The 19,410-nt window shown below is 51.1% G+C and overlaps 1 protein-coding gene across 3 annotated transcripts in view; it reads right to left on the bottom strand.

The window, feature by feature from the left end:
• AGPAT4 (1-acylglycerol-3-phosphate O-acyltransferase 4) overlaps positions 1 to 19,410 on the bottom strand; it is a 126,938-nt gene that overhangs the window by 10,761 nt on the left and 96,767 nt on the right. For all 3 annotated transcript variants that reach the window (XM_026015917.2, XM_026015914.2, XM_026015915.2), the window contains exons 4-6: positions 6,123 to 6,284; positions 5,333 to 5,486; positions 1,629 to 1,731 (exon numbers count right to left, since the gene is read on the bottom strand). In XM_026015917.2, the coding sequence (XP_025871702.1) occupies positions 1,629 to 1,731; positions 5,333 to 5,486; positions 6,123 to 6,284 (419 nt within the window). The remainder of the gene's footprint in view (positions 1 to 1,628; positions 1,732 to 5,332; positions 5,487 to 6,122; positions 6,285 to 19,410) is intronic.

Here is a 19,410-nt window from a genome sequence, read left to right as displayed (position 1 = left end):
ACAGAGGCGGCATTGTACAGGGTAAGTTTTCACACGATGGAAAAATTACCGTGTAAACTCCTACACTTGCTCCCACGAATACCCGACTCCTTCACGCATCCTGGCTTCCTCGGGTTTGGAAACCAGAGCTCCACGTGTGTTTCTTGAAAAAGGTTAGAAAGCCTGCATACTATTTATTTGGAGAGGAGGAGTTGAGGCAGTTTTGTTCTTTTCAATAACTTACTTGACAGCCCTGCCTTCCTGTTTTAATGCTTCGTATTGAGGTAAAACCCGAGACAGCCTGTCCCATTTAGAAGGTGCACCTGCACCAGGAGGGGGTGTGTGTGTGTTTGCAGGAGGGGGCTGGAGAGAGACACTGTCATGTACCTGCCCTGGAGGGCCCACCTGGTATGGTTTCAGCTCTTAACGCCCTCATTCCTCCACGTGCTCCAGAGAGTTGCTGTTATCCGAGAGGCGACCCTAGTGGAGGTCCCATAATCTTGCACAGCTCAATGTGTCCCCAAATACCTGGAGCCCAGCTGGCCACTCAGCAGAGCCCCTGCCAGGTGTCTATAGGGCCCAGGGGACAAAGCCTCCTTTACCTCTGGGAGAAGGCCTCCCTCAGGAAGGTCGGTGGTCCTGCCCTCATAAGCCTTAAACTGTGTAGGCAGGTAGACTGCTAACTGTGGCAGGAGCAAACATAATAAATAGGATGCTTCTTTCTACTTATTAGGGGGGAGACAGAGTCATTTCCACCAAGAAAGCTGGTTAATTCAGGCTGTCAGGCCACCAGAACATCTCTCCTGGAAGGTCTGAGCTTTTCTTGCAGCCTCGTGGTGATGATCAGCCACCGAATTTACATCGTGTGTTAGACTTTGGCATCTGTAAGGTCTTTTCAAAAGTCATCAAAATGTTGTAGAACACTTAGCTAGTTCTCCAACAGCGGGCATGTCAGATCATCTGGGTTAGCCTTCTGGGAAGACATCCTAGTGCATAAGAACCCAGGGCCATGACTTAGCCCTGTCACACTGGCTTCTATGTGTGAGTCCCTGCTGTATTTTGCAGTCTATGGCATCTTTCCATTTTTTCCCCATTCATCTTGATGGCATTGCAGAAGACCAGGGTGTAAGGTGATAAACAGGCCAAGAGAACTGCTTTGCCTAATATCTTGTGACATGTTTTCAATAAAATCGTTATATCTTGGAATGTAACACATAAGTAAGACACTGCTAAAATGTTCTCCATTTGATTCTAGACCTCCCTACAAATTATACGTGTTCTTCTCTGTGTGTATCTGTTTGTAGCAGACACGTCCTCCAAGAAAAGGGGTCAGTAAAGTAATCTCTTCACACTCAGTCTCAAAATGACTCTAAAATACTCTTTTCCATCTGCCCAACCTGACTCTGTGATGAGTATGAATTGTTCAGAGAGAATCAAAGCAGCTGAGAAGAAAGGAACCTTCTACTGATCATCGACATTCGCGCTGTGTGTCTCAAGCTCCTAATATACAGACAATGAAGTTCGTTTCATTACAGGTTGCAGACAAGAAAATAGTAAAGACTGCCCTGGAAAGAGGTCTGTAAGCCATTTGTGATCTATTTACTTTGATGGGCACACTCTCTTTTGGAAAGGAAATGATACCAACTTACCTGACATATAAATCTGCGTGATATTTCTTCCCATTTAGGACTCCCAACAGTGTTGGATTTTCATTATTTCTGAAATTGAGTGTACAGTCATATACAGCTGAAACTATAAAAAAATAAAACAAATACAAAGCAGTATATAGCATGTGAACCCAATTTGTTTTGTAGATACACACATTGGAAAACAATAATGAAATTTGCTGGCTGGTTATCTCGGGAGGGTGGGATTACTGGGTTCTTCTTCATGCTTTTCTATATTGTCCAAATACCCTACCTGCTTCCATCAAACCCTTCTCATCACCTTTTGTAATTAGAAAAGCATTCTATGACTTAGTAACCGAGACGGAGTTATCACTGTGGTCAGGACAGCTTAAAGCAATACTGCAGTGTCCCATCTAGAAGTACTAAAATGAGTACCACTGTTTAGAAGACATCAGTAATAAGATCAGCCCGTCTAAATCCTAAGGATGTGTCTACATTTATGGCAGTATAACCATTTTACGAGCATTTCTCCCCCTAAAAAATAAGATAGCTCCCAAACTAGAATAAGGTGCTGGAGACATCTTAGGGAATTGAACCAGAGTCAGTTGAAACATGGCTGAGGAGCAAAGAAGAATGTGTGATGTTAATGCATCTACTGAGTGGTGAGTTAACCTGTCAGCATGCTGCATATGTCAGCACCCACTGCTGCAGCCCCAGGGCCTGGCCCGGGTCCCACACCTGCTTAGTGGGTGGAGGTGGGGAGGGATGCAGAGGGCGTCAACGGACAGTGGGTGAACAGGAATCCAGAGTGTGGACAGGTGCCATTCCTGCCGTGTCTGGATGATGGGACTTGGCAGGAGAAAGAACACGAGTTTTGAAGTCAGCCTGGTGCCTGTGGGGCCTTCTTGGGGACATGCCACTCAGCCCCCCTAAACCTCGTTCCCCTGGAGAGGGGACCCACGAAGCCTTCCTCACATGCTGGCTCAGCTGGCCAGTCTGCACCTCCCGCAGGGCCTGGCACGCTGGGACAGGAGATGGTGAGCCTGCTACTTCACTGAGAGCTTGCCTATGTGCAATGACTACTAATCAAGTGGGTGGGAGGATGACAGGAGGGTCATCTTGGTCTGGTAGGGAATATGAAGAACCAAGATTCAAAAATCAGTCAGAAAACCTCTGTGCATTTCCTTCTACCTGCTGCTGGACGGCCCTGTGGGGTCCGCAGGAGGCCCTCCGGCAGCTCCTTGGTCTTGGCTGAGAGAGGGTCTCTCCCGCTGGCTCACAGGAGTGCCTGGGGGTAGCTCCCAATTCCCAGCCACCTAGACCACTGCCCCTTTCTGTCCTGGGACTGGAGGCTGGCTGTCCTCCCTGGTGGGAGCAAGTATCACTCTCCATGGCAGAGTGAGGCTGGCGGAGAGAGTCAAAGGCCTTCAGGCTGGAGGGGTGTGGCCATGGGGGGGTCATAGGGTCCGAGAGCAAGAAGGGGTCACGGAGCTCGTGTGCTTTAGTGGGTTTCCAACCTTCTTCAGACTGGCTCTTACACAGGAGCCTGATGCAGGGTTACTTTGGTTAATCAAGGAATGGGGGGCAGCCACGGGGTTCCTCAGAGGGCAGCCTAAACACTAATGATTTGCACAATTCCCTCCTCTTCCATAGGAGCAACCCCAAGAGAAGGGTCTTTAAGTGATAAAAGGGCCCAGCATACATCCATCTGCCTGCAAAGGCCTTGAGACCAGGGGGAGCCCCGACAGCCCCTGCCACCAGGCAGCCTGGGTGTGAGCCCCCACCCCTGTGAGCTAGTGGAGCCACTTAGAATGAATTCCTTAGATTCTCTCCAAGCCCCAACCTCCTCATCCGTAAGCTGGAAGTAAAAAAAAAAGTATCTTTGACTGGCAAGCACGCTCTGGCCATGCCGTGTGTGACGAGCTGGCACTGGGGGCAAATCAGAATTGCCCTGTGCGTACTGGCACTTATCCCTGGGGAGGGGGGCACAGCCTGCCTGGCGGGTTCAGCCTGGCTCTCTCTCAGGGCCTTCTGGAAAGGGGGGCACCCCCACCAGGGGGCGAAGGTGAGGCGAGCAGGCTCAGCAGGCGGCTCCCAGCAACCTCCAACATTAGGTGCCAGGCCCAGGCTGAGTCCTCTGCAGATGTCCTCATTTAACCCTCCCTGCCCCCGTGGAAGCTCTGCGAGGTGGCACGCCCCGGGTCACAGGCCCACGAAGGGAGCAGCCTGCGCTCAGGTCAGTCCCCGCTGTTCCGACCCTGCTGTGCTGTGCGGGATGCTAGATGCGGTCTGGGGAGGGGGGGGTCTGGGGGCGGGAGGAGGGACGGGCAACAGGTGGGCGACCTCCACCCCGTGCTGGGGTCAGGAGGGACAGGGACCGCAGGGAGCTCGGGGACAGGCAGGTTCTAGCCTTGGGGGTGAGTCTTGAGGGCAACAGCTCTGCAGACGGACAGCTGGTGCCCCTTGGTGGTGTGGCTCCCATGGGAGGCCGAGGACTAGTGGGGTGATGCCTGGACAGGAGGTGACCTGGGTCAGCCTGCGGGCGGTTGGGGGTGGGTGGGAAACGGGTGTGGGGCATAGAGGGCGGGGCTGGGCTCGGCGCACCTGCTGAAGCACCTGCGGCCTGGGCCCCCCCTCGGGCGTGCTCCCCCCCCCCCCCCCCCGCACCTGTGACCTGGGCTCCCCCTGCAGGCCTGCTACCCGCGGGCTCACTTAGGGCCTTGCGGCCCAGGGGAGGCCCTGGAGGGTTTACACGTGGCCTGGGGGTCCAGCAGTGCAGCAGGAGACCCCCTCACCCGCCCCTCAGATCCTTCGGCTCACAAGAGAGAGAGAAGACGTGTCCTGGGGGCCCCCGAAGAAAAATAATTGCATGCGGACAGAAGCTGTCTGATTTGCTGCCCGCCTCCCGCCAGGGCGCTGCCTGGCCCCTGGGGAACGTGGGGACATTGGTGTGACCTCGCTGCTGCCTCCTGCTCCGCCCCTCCCCGCCCACCAGAGCCCAGGGCCAGCCTCCTCCCAGCCTCCTTCAGGCCTCCACCTGGCCTCCTCTGTCCTGACGAGAAAAGCGGGCCTTTGGGAGGAGGGAGGCCTGCCCAGGAGAAGGAGAGGCAAAGCCCGGGCTTCTGGACCGAAGGGCCGAGGATTAAGGCGAGACAGAGTCCCTGACAAGAGACTTCATAAATGCAGCTGCTTTCCTGTTCTCACCCACGGAATGCAGGGCTCCAGACTCGGTCAGCTGGCACAGACGGCAAGGCCACAGGGTTCATCAGCTGCAGGCAGCTGGTGCCAACACATGGGCAAGAAGTGCCAAGCAAAGCAGAATGACCACAAGACCCTGGGCTGACAATTGTGGGCTCAGGCTGAACCCAGGAGAGGCCCCAGGTGGGAACCCAGGGATGCCTCAAGGTCAGCACAGCCTTGCTGTCCCGGGGCGGAGCAGCAGAGGGCAGTGTTTGCTCAGCGTGCGCGTGTGTGTGTGTGTGTGTGTGTGTGTGTGTGTGTGTGTGGGGAGAGAGAGAGAGAGAGAGAGAGAGAGATAGAGAGAGAGAGTGCTGGCGGGCAGTGGCCTGGATCCTAGCTAACCAGCCTTTGTCCCCCGCTTGCCCCCCTGGCTACCAGCCACCAGCCTCGGTCAGCTGGGAAGCGCTGCCAGGGGAGAGCTATTCAGACCGGGAGCGGGTGGGTCTCCTTGCTGCAGGGGGCAGGGGTACAGAGATCTTCCTTACCTACATTTCTCAAACTCCTCACGGTGATGGCGAAGCCTTTGGTGCGCGGCAGCAGGTGGTACTTGAGGCTGGGCAGCCCCTTGGCTTGGGCCACCTGCATGCTGATCTGGTGCTTCTTCTCCGTGAACCGAGTGCCCTCACAGTGAATCAGGAACTGGAAGGAATGGGGCAGCTGTCACGCACATGGCCCTTGGTCCCACTCGAGTCGCATGCTGTCCCCCCCCATACACCACGCTCACATAGGGCCCCACAGGAGCCCTGCTGGCCAGAGTAGGGATGGCCTGGCAGCTACGCCTGCCCATGGCCTCAGAGCGGGGCCCAGAGGCTGGCCTTCCTCTCCATGTCTACAGGGGCCTTGGAGACAAGTTTACCATCTAAGGATAGTAGAGGAGTGAGCGCCTGTGTGGCTCTGTATGTCTGTGTGTGAATACGTGCATGTGAATGTGCCAAGAGCATCCCGAGTATGTATGTGAACATGAGAAGAGCATCTGAATGTGTGACAATAGACTGCATGTGTGTGTGACAAGAGCATCCTGAGTGTGTCTGTGACACAATCATCCTGTGTGTGACAAGAGCACCCAGAGTGAGCGTGAGTGTGACAAGAGTGTTCTGAAGATTTATTTCTGCACCAGTCAGCTCAAAGGAAAGGATAGGGTAGTGTGTGACAGCAGGGCAGGTTGGCAGGGCAGGTTGGCAGGCCAGGCATGAGGCGTGCCAGGCTGCTCACGTGGGCGTGCACCGGGGCTGGGGAAGTGCAGGTGGGGGCGTGGCTGCGCAGGGTCTCACGTACGAAATACTTCTCAGGGTAATCCCGGAGGTGCAGCAAGCTCTTCGAGACGGTCTTGCGGTCTTGTTCCCACTTGCGCGTGCAGAAGACCATCTCGGTGAAGTACCACATCCAGCCGATGATGGGGACGTAGGCCAGCTCCTTCTTGGCCAGGACTTTGGAGCCCTGAAACAGAGGAGGGGGCCCAGGGCGTCTGTGAAAAGGGTTTACTGGCCCTCTCTTATGGCTGTTGGAGATGTTACTAGAAAAAGAACAGATATGCTCTCCAAAGGCCTAAGGGGATGGTTCCAGAGCTCAGGGAAGCAAGAAGCCACTGACCCCAGGAGCCTCCAAAACTGGTCAACCGGAGGCCGAGGTTGTGCTAAGTCCGTGGGGCGAGGAGGAGGGGGGAGGCCCTCAGTGGGGGCAGGCAGGCATCTGGGCACATGGGGACTGGGAGGCACATTTCAGCATCTCTGGGATGCCCGTGTCATTTTCCAAGCCGGTCACTCAGTTGTGACACCAAACTTTGTCCGTAGATCTCACTCAATCCTCGGCCACGCTTAGCTCTGCCAGTAGGGCAGACATAGTTCTCCTTCCCCAGCGTAGGAAATGGGGTCTGGAGGGTTCTCTGACTTGGAGGGTGGCAAAGTGGGGCCCACCGACAGGCCAGCCCCTGGGGCTGCTCCATGCAGGCCCCAAACCGCTGTGCCAGGCCGCCTGGCCTGCACCTGCCTGGAGAGGACCAGGGACCCAGGGCACTGCAAGGGGCAGGAGAGACACAAAACCTGCTTTTCATCTAGTGAGTGGCCTCTCTCTTTTCCACCCTAATTTCGGAATTGGCCAAGGTACTTGTTGAGATAGCTGTCATTGATCGGCGGCATGGGTGATAGGGCCAGTGACCTGGACAGGCAGGCAGCCTCTGCAGGGCTCTTGGCAACAACTGTCTCGTTATGCCCTGAACCTAGGAGGCCTATCACGTCGCCAACAACCACGCAGCTGTAGCTTGGGGAAGAGCAGGGCCGCAGCACCCCACCCACCTGTGTAGACATGAACAGCTGCTTGCTCCCTTTATGTTAAAAACAACACACTAAGGAGGGCACTTGATGGGATGAGCACTAAGTGTTATGCTATATGTTGGCAAACTGAAATTTAGATTAAAACAAACAAATAAACAAAACACCAAAAGCCAAACAACAACAATAATAATCTTCCCGCACGGTGGGAAAGACAAAGCACAGACACCTTTCGGGCTTACGTGTCTCCATGTCCATGGGTTTTGTTTTTGTTATTCCCACAGACCCAACAAGCAATTCTCTTGAAGAAGAGAACCAAGCCATAAAAGCTGGGCCTGCTCCCCGGGGACCTACAGGCCAGTCCCCGTGGGTCCAAGAACTCGCTGTCCCTGGAGGGGAGGGCTTCGTGCAGGCCACAGGTTATGCATTTACAGAAATTCTCTTCAACTTGAAATCAAAAGGAATACCCCCCACTTTATAGATGATCAAACTGAAGCACACAGATATTAAGTAACTTCCTCAAAATCACCAGCTAATAGCTGGGGAAGCTGAGACTTTTGGCCAGGTTGCCTACTGCAGGACAAAGTCCATGATGAATGTGAATGCCCACTGAGGCATGGGGCCAGACACCGAGGGCTGCCTACCCAACAGCCATTGTCCCTTCCTCTTTCATTTACAGCCTCCACTCTTTCAAAGGCAACATGCTCAGGCCCTGGGGGGGTAACCATGAGTGACGTCACCCCAGCCTGGTGTCTCCCGGACCCCCTTCACTTAGTGCAGGCATCTGACCCAGTTCTGCTCAGGTGGCTCAGAGGTCTGCAATGGTGCATGCATTCTGGGGCTTCTGGGAAATTCTGCTCCATGACAAGGAGAGAGATGGCCAGGAGGCCCAGCTACTTTTTCTGCCCTGAACATGGCTGCTGAGTGTGCCACGGCTTTGACATCACGTTGTGACCCTGAGACAATAACCTAGAACTGCTGAGGCCATTGGAGCCTCTGAGCCAACCCAGGAGACGTCTGGCTACAGACTTGCTATCATCTGAGGTAGCAGAATGCCTTCAAGGCCAAAGCCCCAGGATCAAAGTTTCTGTACATCTTGAGCTGACGAGAGCCTGTGACAGAGGGTCAGTCACGTTATGGGTAAAAACCTTTCCTAGAATCAGCTTTTTTCTTTTCAACATGGGGTCACTTTAAATCCTAAAAGCATGAACTAATTATCCTGACTCGTGCTTGCTCATGCCATCAATGAGAAGGAAGTGCCTGTCACTCAGAACACAAAACCAAATTGCCTTGGGAATCACCACTCTGCCCAGAGGAGCCATTTAAAAGCTATTCAGCGTGTGTCCACTGCCAGGTTTCAGGTCGTGAGAGGCCCTGTCTGCCTTCCCTCAGCCTCCACCTCGTCAGCAGGGATGTTCTCATGCTCTCTGCATCCGCACTTCAGTTAACTCGCTACTCATGGCCTGAGAGATGAAAACAAGATAGAAAATCCTCACCAATGAACTAAACTTATCTTCTCAGTAGGTTAGGACTATTGACAAAAACTAAATGTTCCTGAACTCATTCCAAAAATACTTTGTGGCAACACAGAGGGATTCTGAAAGATTATCTATTCTGTAACCAAGAAGGGGATTGTATACTGTAAGGTAGCAACCTGTTGGATCTAGGAAGGGGAGTGGCTCCATGCGGTCAATCCTGTATGTCTGGTGGGGAAAGTGCTCTCTGGGGTATTTCCTATTAATAGCTCTATCCCACCAGACCCACTAAGTGGGTCTTAGTGGTTGACCTTTGATAACCTGCTGCTAAGAGGAAACGGAACTTTGTGTAGACCAAAGAGGTGAGCTCGAGAGTCTACATTCCATCACTGTCCTACTGTGTTAGAGCGCTGCAAATCACCTAATGCCCCATGGTAGAGAGCTCAATGAATTATGGTATATACGACAGACCTTACGTACAGTGCATAATGTGATACTACAGAGCCGTGACTGTAGCCTGTGGGTCAAAGTAGTTCCACCACCTGTTTTTATAAATAAAGTTTTATTGGAACACAGCCACTCTCTTTCAGTTATACATTGCCTATGGCTGCTTTCATGCTGCACCAGCTGAGCTGAATAGTTGTGATGGAGGTGATATGGTCCACAAAGCCTAAAATATTCACTATCTCACCAGTTATAAAGTTTGTCACCCTTTAATTTACAGCCACTAAAGTTTGTTTCCTACAAATGTTTAATAGCTGGGGAAATGCTTATTATGCAATACTAAATTTTTAAATGGTCTGGAACCAAAGTTGAGTCTACAGGCTGATTATGACTACATGGAAAAAGTAAAACAGCTGAGTGGTTGAATCAGAAGTGATTTTTTATTTTATTTTATTAGATTTTCCTGTATTTTATCAACAAAATATTTTGCAGTGTTCCTCTAACAATGCCCCTTTTAAGAAGTAGTTGACATCAGCACATTTCAACCATTTGCTTCTGGAACATAAGTAAGACTGGATCAAAACAGCCTATTTGGTGATGACGATCAAAAGGAACAGAGGAGATATTTGCTTTTATGTTGAATTATTATATCTTTCAACTTTGAAGTTCTGGATGTTATCATTAGGCCTAGCCCTTGATGTTAACTGTGTTTATTTGATATAAGAAATGTTTTTAAATAATCAGGTAGAAACTTTTGCCTTCCAAATCAAAGATACTTTACTTGATTTCCTTTCCTTGGCAGGGATAATAGGATTTGAGAAGCCTTGAAATCAGTCCTGGTTTTGATCAGGCTCTACCACTGCCCAGCTGTGTGACTTTGGTCTAGATACTTAACCTTCCAAGCCTCAATTTTCCCAGCTGTATTATGAGGAAAGGAAGACTTATCTCAAAGTATTGCTCTAAAGATTTAGATAGCATCTGGAAATATATACAAAGGTGCCGAGATGAGTATCTGACAACAGGTGTTCGATAACATTTAGCTATTATTACCACCACAGAGTAAACACAGGGGGTAAACATCCCTTTCAATTCAACCCATTTCCTAAGCCATGCTTTAGCATGTGGTAATAATGAAAGGTTTTGGGTCTTCCAGTGCTCCTCGATGGGCAGTGTGCTGAGATTTACAGGACTTCATTTAAGACCAAGAGACTAGGAACTTACTACTCAAAAATGCTTACAGTCCTCCAAGAAACTCAATATGCCATCAGTATCATGACTCTCCCAGGCCAAGCAAAGGTTTCCATGCTTGGGTGGTAACAGAAAGGAAATTCTTCAGGAAAGAATGTATAAAAACAATATCAATTTCGTTTATTCTGGATTTATTTTGAGGGTAGATCTGAAAGGATTTACTGATGAGTTAGATTTACCACAGGCCCATCTAGACATTAGTATGTCTGGAAAATCAAAAATGTTCATAGGAAATTCAACTTCCTGTGAGGAAGCAACAACTGCAAGGACCTGGCCATTTCTGGTAGTTGTAGGGAGTTGCTGACATAATATCACATTCTACAGTTAAAAGTTTATGAAACTTTTGAGTGTGTGTGTGTGTGTGAGGTGTGCGTGTAAGAGTGGGTATGTGTGTGAGAGATTTGCGAGAGAGAAAGTGAGTGTGCATGAGAGAGAGAGTTGTATATGTAGAGTGTGAGTATGTATGAGTGCATGTGAGAAAGAGGGAGTGTGTGAGAGAGACTGTGTGGGAGAAAGACTATGTAGAAAGTGTATGTGAGAGTGTGTGTGTATGTGTGAGTGTAGGAGAGAGTGTGTGTATGAATGTTCAAGAGAGACATCCAATGCCATGAACCCTCCAACACCCCATGAACCCCTTCAGCACCTCCAGCCACCTGGAAGGGTCAGAGGAGGCAAGGGCGTCATGGGAAGGTGACTGAGCAGGATGCCCTACCAGTTCCAACCATCCTACAAACCCAGCATCAACACTAAGCATTTTTATCTGATCAGTTGGCAGGTGGACATGTTGGAGAAAAACCTAAGCTAGAAAGTCCTGATTCTGCTCATTTTTCATCACGGAGGCTGTGGAGCTGACACAAGGGAGACCACTGGAATGTACTGGATCTCAGTGCATCTTCAAAGCAGTTCTTTCTAGCACCACATGGTCTCTGCTTTGAAGATACACTGAGATTATGTGGCTCTCGCCTCTGACCACTCTGCAGGCACCGACAGAAAACACAATTAGGGACTAGTATTAATCAGTAGGGACAGTCCCTGGTCAACACGTTGCTTGCACAAGTATCTCTTCCTGGCTTCCAAGCGCATGGCCGTTCCTGAAGGTTTACCAGTACGGTCACCAGTTGGTCATCGGGATTCACCCAAAGTCATTTATTTCCACTAAATACATAAAATACCTGAATGATGTATCTTAAATGGAACTTGAACGCAGACTACAACATGTACCCTCTGAATTTTCCCCTGCGTGTGAGCTAGGCCCCATCACTGCAGAGGACTAGCAAGTCAGCCAACAGCTCAGCCTCTTTCTTGATGTGTGATACATGGACTTGAACCTCGGAGCCGTTCTGTCCATGCCACAAGTGTTTGTTAAGTACCTCTTGTGCCAGGCACTGAGCCACCAGGTGCTGGGGACAGCGAGGTGAAGACAATCACCCCTGGCCTCGAGATGCTCAAAGGCTAGCGGGGCGGGAGAAACAGGGAGCTCCCAATTTCTCCTTCCCTTCCGCCACTAAACTCTGCGGGTTGTTGAACAGACATGCTCTCTGGCAAAGGAGGTAGGCCCGAGACTGGAAAAGATGGGGCTGGAATGTGTCTCTGAAATGGAAGTCTCTCACTGCAGTAAAAGGCAGGAGCTAAGACTGGAGCAAAATAAGGAGCCAGGCATGTGGGTGTACGTGCACACGTGTGCGTGTCTAAAGGTGAGATTCCATTTGTGCCAATGAAGGGAACATACATGTGGCCTAATTCTGCTTATACTCGTTGAATTCTCTTGCTATCTCCCTTCTCTGATGCTAAAAAAGAAAATGCTGGGGACTTACACTACCAGGAAAATCTCAAGAGAGTCTGAAAACAAAATGAACACTGTTCCGCAATTAGTCACAGCCACGGGGGAAATGCATAAAACAAACATGAGACAAAAGCACTCTGTGCGAATTCATCGCTCTTCGACTGGAAATGAGCGTGGATCGTTTGTCCAGGCGGAGCACAAGGCTCACAGCGCTCGGGCCCTTGACGGCCTCTTCCCCCACCCAGGTCTACAGCCCTCCCCTCACCCAACCTGAAACTCTCCTGACTTTGCCCGGAGTGCAGACATGAAGTGGGGACGGAAGGGCACTTGGGGACAAAGGAAACTCTTGAACGCTGGCTCCTTAGCACACTTGACTCTGCTCCGCAGGATCAGGGCTCCTGATAAACGGACGAGAGAGAGGAGCCCCCTGTGCAAAGCCCTGCTCCCCCTTCCTGAGCGCAGATCCTTGCCCCACCCCACCCCCAGCCTCTATCCTGAATGGCCAGGCCTTCCCAGGGTGGATGGAGAGACAGAGCAGGACTTGCAGGGCCGGGGCTGGGAGAGCAGGGCCCTGCAAGGGCGGAAGATAACTGGAGCTCGGGCCGCACCTTGTGGCGGGTGTTTGGTTAGCAGTTGAGGGAAGCACAGGGAGATGGGGGCAGGGGAGGGCCCTGGGGATGTCAGCAGACCAGTGTGGCAAACAGGGAGCATCACTGGGCCCTGCAGAGTCACAGCTGCTTCCCAGACGAATATCACAGGCTTTGAAGGGCTGCTGAGGGTTGTGCGAAGAGGACGAGGAAGCCCAGTGGTACTTCTGCTTGGAGCAAGTCTGGATTGACGATCTGTTGGTGTAATCCCACGCTGGCCTGGGAAAGACCTTGCCAGAGGAGACTGTCTAATAAAAAAGAAGACCGGGCCGCCTGGGTGGTTCCATCGGTCCAACTCTTGATTTCGGTTCAGGTCATGATATCAAGGTCCTGAGATCCAGCCCCAGGTGGGAGGGAGTCTGCTTGTCCCTTTCCCTATGCTCCTTCTACGCTCTCTTTCTCTCTCTCAAATAAATAAATAAAATCTTTTTAAAAAATTAAAAAGACCCTGGGGGGTTCTAACAGCACTACACTTTTAAAAATAAAGTGCAAGGGGGATCCCTGGTTGGCTCAGCGGTTTAGCGCCTGCCTTTGGCCCAGGGCATGGTCCTGGAGTCCCGGGATCGAGTCCCACGTCGGGCTCCCGGCATGGAGCCTGCTTCTCCCTCTGCCTGTGTCTCTGCCTCTCTCTATATATATGTCTATCATAAATAAATAAATCTTAAAAAAAAAATAAAATGAATAAAGTGTAAGGCAGCCTGGGTGGTTCGGCAGTTTAGCGCCACCTTCGGACCAGGGCGTGATCCTGGAGACCCGGGATGGAGTCCCACGTCGGGCTCTCGGGCATGGGGCCTGCTTCTCCCTTTGCCTGTGTATCTGCCTCTCTCTCTCTCTCTCTCTCTCAATCTCTCTCTCTCTCTCTGTCTCTCATGAATAAATAAATAAAATATTTAAGAAAAATAAAAATAAAGTATACATGAATATTTCCAGGGATGTATTCAGTGATGAACTCAAGGGACATCTGTACTTCCACCTTGGCCGGGGATGCGCCCACTGCCCGAGTCCTAAGGGATCGCACCTGCTCGCCGTTCTCTCGGCTTCCTCGTCTCTACAACACCAGACCCCGTATGGGGCCCAACAGGAGAATACTTGGAGGCACCCTGCCCACTCTGTGTGGTGGGTGCTCCCGGAGTGCAATATGGATGACACTGATTAAGCCACTGAGGGTGGTGGGGGAGCGTGTTTCTCACACGTCCATGTGATAGTGGCCTTGAGGGTGATGCAAACCCACCCTAATGGAGCTGATAAACCAGGGCTGCAGGTGTCTCTAATGGAAAACATCAAACCCTTCACATCTAGGGGTACCTGGGTGGCTCAGTGAGTTACGCTGATCTGCCTTCAGCTCAGGTCAGGATCCCAGGGTCCTGTGATCGAGCCCGGTATCAGGTTCCCTGCCTGTCCCTTTGCAGCTCCCCCCTCCCCACTTATGCTCCCTCTCTCTCTCAAATAAATAAAATCTTCAAAAAAGAAGAACACGTCTCCATATCTTTAAACTTCTCATCTCTCTGTAGCCAACAGGGACGTGACAAACATGTATGAAGAAACCACGATACACGGAATACAACCACACTTTGCATTGCATAAACATGATGGGGGATGCTGGTCATGTGGGGATCTAGCTCTCGTTAAATCCCATTTTGTAAAATGTTTGCTCCCTCTTCTGTCTTCCATAACATATCCTATTTTTCATAATAAGAAAATATTCAGGGATGCCCCGGTGGTTCAGAGGTTGAGCTCCTGCCTTTGGCTCATGATCCCGGGGTCCTGGGATCGAGTCCCACATCGGGTTCCCTGAGGGGAACTGCTTCTCACTCTGCCTGTGTCTCTGCCTCTCTCTCTCTCTCTCTCTCTCTCTGTCTCTCATGAATAAATAAATCTTAAAAAAAAAAAAGAAAATATTCAGTGAAGGGAAACTCATTAAGATCAAGGAAACTAAGAATCATTGCACACCTACTTCATGCAAAGGACTTGGACTAGGTATTTTACTTATTATATTCATTAAACCGCTACATATATTCAGCAAGCCCTATATATTTACTAAGCTCTTATGACACCACGAAATGGGAATTATTAACTGAGGTTCAGAGAAGTCAGATAACCTCTCCAAGGTCACACAACTGGTCAATGCAGGAGCCACGTCTGTAGAGCTCGAAGACGTTGTCTGCCTACACATCCCTCTCTCCCCACCACCCTTAGGAGAGAACTGTTCTGGAGTAAGCAGAGGGGAAAAGAAATAATTGCTCTTGATGTCTGAGCACAGAAGGCATAGGATCATCTTTCAAAGCATCTGTTTTTCTGCTAAGTTTTACACCTTCGAAGACAAGAGAGAGGAAACCCACCATTTGGGGGGGGGGGATGTTATAATTGATGGGGGTTTATAGGAAATCACCTTGTAGCCTTTCTAAATGATTCCGCATTGACATTTTTCCTGCAGACAACCTTTAGGGAGAAAAGTGATCCCTTCATAATTAAACTTTAAGGCATGCTGGTTTTCAGGCACGTGTCACCTTTCACAGAAAGAACCGTATTTCACATTAAGGACCAGAAGCATCCTGGCAAAATCAAACTGGACCACCAGCAGTCAGGGTCCTGTTGTAGTTTCGACTCCTCAGTGCTTTTCTGGGGTTTTATGGCATCTGCCAGTCATTTTACCAAGGGCCGTACGGGCCACTACCCCTGCCCAGGTGAGCACCGCAAAGCAGCAGCAGCCCACACCTTCAGGGAGTCTGAATCAGCCCCCGGTGACCTTGACTGGCTGCCAGTGAAGTGAGTGGGAGGGCCAGCGAGCGCGCCTGGCCAGGCCAGGGGAAGAGCCAGTCAGCGCCACCCAGGAGCCGGGAGCCCGGCCGCTTGCTCACAGCAAGGAGGTATCATCCATGGTCTCCCTTGAGGGTGACACTCAGAAGGACAGGGGCCCCCAGGATGGTGCTGTAGGGCTGACTGGTCTGTGGTCAAATACGCTGGCTGTCACCCCTGCCCACCACATGCTGCTGCCCTAAGCGAACGTGGTCAACCCTATGTCACTGGTCCTGTCAACCCCCTGGGTCCTGTGGTGAGGTATGTATGTCCCTTCTTTACCTCTCTTTTGTATATTATAAAGTCACTGAAGGCAAGGACTGTAGGTCCTTGAAGGCTCAAGGGTCTGCCTTCGGCTCAGGTCATGATCCTGGGGTCCTGGGATCGAGTCCTGCATCAGGCTCACCTCTCCCTCTGCCTATGTCTCTGCCTCTCTCTGTGAGTCTCTCATGAATAAATAAATGAAATCTTTAAAGAAAAAAGTATTGTAAGGATGCATACATGGCTATCATCACCATCCTAAGAGCTTTGTGAGCAACATCAGAGTGCCTCTGCTTAGGGTAATAATTCTACTACTCTCCTGCTTCTCCCTGAATGAGGAAATGCAACAGAAATTCGATCGGTTTTCAGGCTGAGCTCTAATATGTATTAACTAAATAATATTTCCTAACAGCAAATGTGAGGTCCGAGAGCAGATGTCATGCTATGGTGTGGTAGCAGGCTCTGTGCCCGCCTCAGTGGTCCTCACCTCCTGGGGTCTGAGCCCTCTTGTAGCCCACCTTGCTTCCTGGGGGAGGTGGGCTGGACTCATGGACAGAATAATGGCCAAGTGATGATACACTTCCGAGTTCTGCTCACAAAAAGGCTGTGGCTTTTTTTTTTTTTTTTCTTTTGCCTTGTGTGCTTTCTCCCCCTCTCTCTAGCACTGCATGCCCTGGGACAAGCCCATGGCCATGTCCAGGGTAAAACTGAGAAGAGGCCCAAGGGAAGGCTCAGGCCTGGCAACACACACAGGGACCAGCGTGGAGGCAGGTCGCCCGCCACACAGCGAGCCTTCTGATGAGACTACCACCCTGGCTGGTGGCTTGATGGCGACCTCATGAAAGACCCTTGCCAGGACCCCAGTTGGCCTAGATTCCAGCCACCCAAACTGAGGTAACACGTGTTTGTTGTGTGAAGCGGCTATGTTTTGGGGCTTGTCACACTGCCATAGAACATATCTGGCCTTTTTAACAATCTGAAGAGAAATACCCCAGTTGGGATGTAGGCCAACTTCCAGGTCACACCTCTCAGCAGGTAAACACTGACCGTAGCGGCTACTGTGTGCAGGGCGCTTATCGGGGGCCCTGGTGCTGCTAGAAGACCCAACAAACATGATCTTGGGCAACCTGCTGGGGCCACTGTGAAGTGGCATGTAGGTATCTTACTGGGACAGAAAGAGGTAAACAGGTACCGGAAGCTTTAGAAGCCCTGACCCTCTGCATTGCACACCGAAGTTTGTGGGGCACATTACAGACACATACTCGTAACTGTCCACAGGCCATGCCCACCCCCAGGGAGGAGAGGGTGGGTGTACTCTTTGGAGGTCACAACCAGAGTGTTTGCACCCTGGCCTGCACCATGAAATGCCAGGTCTGAGGGGAACCAGCCCCCAGAATGACCGTGTGGGGCCTTGGGCACCTGTAAAAAGTCTAAAGACTTTTTTCTCCTTTTTCAGAAAATCTCATCACTTTCCCCCAAAAAACAATTCCACATTTAATTACCCCATTCTCAGGAATTTGGGCAAATCTCACTTGCTTCTATTTAAACTCATTTCCTCTTGGGCTGTTACCTGCGCCGGTGAGAACTGCCCATCAGGAACCTTCTCCTTGGCCCTTCCTCTCTGAGAGGCAAGCTCCCCAGACTCCAGAAAGATCTCAAAGTCATGCGTTATTTTTAAAAGAGATCAATCAGGTGCCTTTTTTGGGGAAGGTGATTTAAGACCACAGGTACTGCTGAGCAGTTCTTATAACACGAGGCTGCTCTGTATCCTCTCAAGAGTAGCGGGAACAAGCGTGCCACCTTGGAAAGGGGCCAGGCAGCTCAACTGGCCTCCTGGCCTCTCCCTGGACCTCAGTGGCTCGAGCAGCAAGCACCTGCTGTGGGGACAAGGCATTCCCCTGGGACAAGAGTCTGGCAGCTTCCCCCTGAGTTGGCCTAAACCCCGACCCCGACAGAGGTCACCAACTGCCACCCCCCTCACCCTCTCCTGGCAGCCACTACTTGGCCAGCACGAAGTGTCCTTCGAATGTGCAGCCATGGCTCGGGCTGGTGCTGGGAGCTTGGAAGAAACGGGAAGGTAGTTACCTCCTGTCCCTGTGTAGACCCTCCCTCCGGTCCTGCTGGGGACCCCAGGGCTCCAGGAAGCAGTTCAGCAAGAATCCAGAAAACCTGTGGCCCCAGTGAGTCGGGCTCCCCACAGCTTTTCCTCCCAACACCTCCTCGGGGTAAAGAGCAGAGCTCTGAATCAGACTTACTAATGAGTCTCCTGGAACCAATGACTTAGCCAAAACGAGGCTCTGGAAGTGTAAATAATCACAATGTGCTAAGAATCAGAAATAGCATAAATACAGTGAACGGCACCCAGAAAGAGCTGGTGGTCGTCAAGCTACCAAGGGTAGAGCGAGGACTGCATGGTGCCTGCGAGGCCGACACACTTGCTTGGCCCAGGGCCTCCCGCCCCCAGCTGTCTGTGCGCTCACATTTGAGCCTGAACGCCTCCCAAAGCCACATGGGAAGCCGGGAGAACCCTGACTGTCCCCCCAAACACATTTGGAGAACCCGGATTGGGGGGACATCGGCACCCTGGGAAGTCTAGCTCTAAGGCAGGAGGACGGATGTCCCAGCAGTCGGGGTGCAAAGACACCAGGGTGCCCAAGACAGAAGAAGGACCTGTCACAATCATCCATATCCACAACAGGGTTCCGACTGTGATATTTTAGGGGGGGTAGTCTCCTCTTGCAGGAAATAAAACCACAAAATTATACTTGAGATCTCTGCCCAGCGTCTCTAAAATAGAGAAAGGCAGATGCTAGAACGTTCAGTCTTGTTCCCGAAAATACATTGAACGCACATGCGTGCACGGACATCACATTGGAGCTAGAAGAATACACAGGAAAGCAAAGAGGAGAGCTGTTGGCAGGAGGGCCTGTTGCTTTCCTAGAAATCCTTTCAGTGATTCACATGCAATCCAGTTTTCCAGAAGTCTCAAGGTAGCAACAGTGACGAAACACAGTGTTTCTATCTCTTGAAAAACAGCTAAAGATCTTACTTGCCTTTTGAAAGTTTAACTGCATAACGAGGAGCATCATTTGTCCCCGAGAAGCGCATTTCCTTGTCTCTCCCTTTGCCTCGAATTTAAAAGTGCATAAATGTATAAAAGCAGATGCAAAATGCGTCCCATGCTAGATAGTCCTCCTTCGCCAAGGGTCTTCCCAAATGGGCAAAGTCAAGGGGGCCCCCAGCGCTGCTGGCCACTCTGAGACCCTACAGGCGCATCTGGGACTGGATGCATGGTGCCTCCCCTCAGCATCAGACCCGCGGACTCCCACATCCCAGCTACCCCCCGATCTTCAATCTCCTACACACTGAACGCTGCGATTTGGTCTACCTGGTCCACCAAAAATAACGTGATGAGAGCAGATACCCTGGCTGGCTGCTCCCAGGTGCAACACAGGATCCCCCAGCTCTGGCACCAGCTGTTCTAGACCTTTCCCACCCTGGCCCAGCACCTGTTGTAAATCCTGCTGGGACAGCTCAGCACCAAGATGACTTTAATTCGGTTATCTGGTATAGGCATGACCAATACACACCTCAATGTTTTCAAGGTGACAAAAGTCAACCAAGAAAGCCCAGTCCCAAAGG

Source organism: Vulpes vulpes, chromosome 1 (genome assembly GCF_048418805.1).
Source record: "Vulpes vulpes isolate BD-2025 chromosome 1, VulVul3, whole genome shotgun sequence".
NCBI lineage: Eukaryota > Metazoa > Chordata > Mammalia > Carnivora > Canidae > Vulpes > Vulpes vulpes.
Note: the sequence above shows the minus strand (reverse complement) of the source record. Positions and strands in the feature narration are given on the sequence as shown.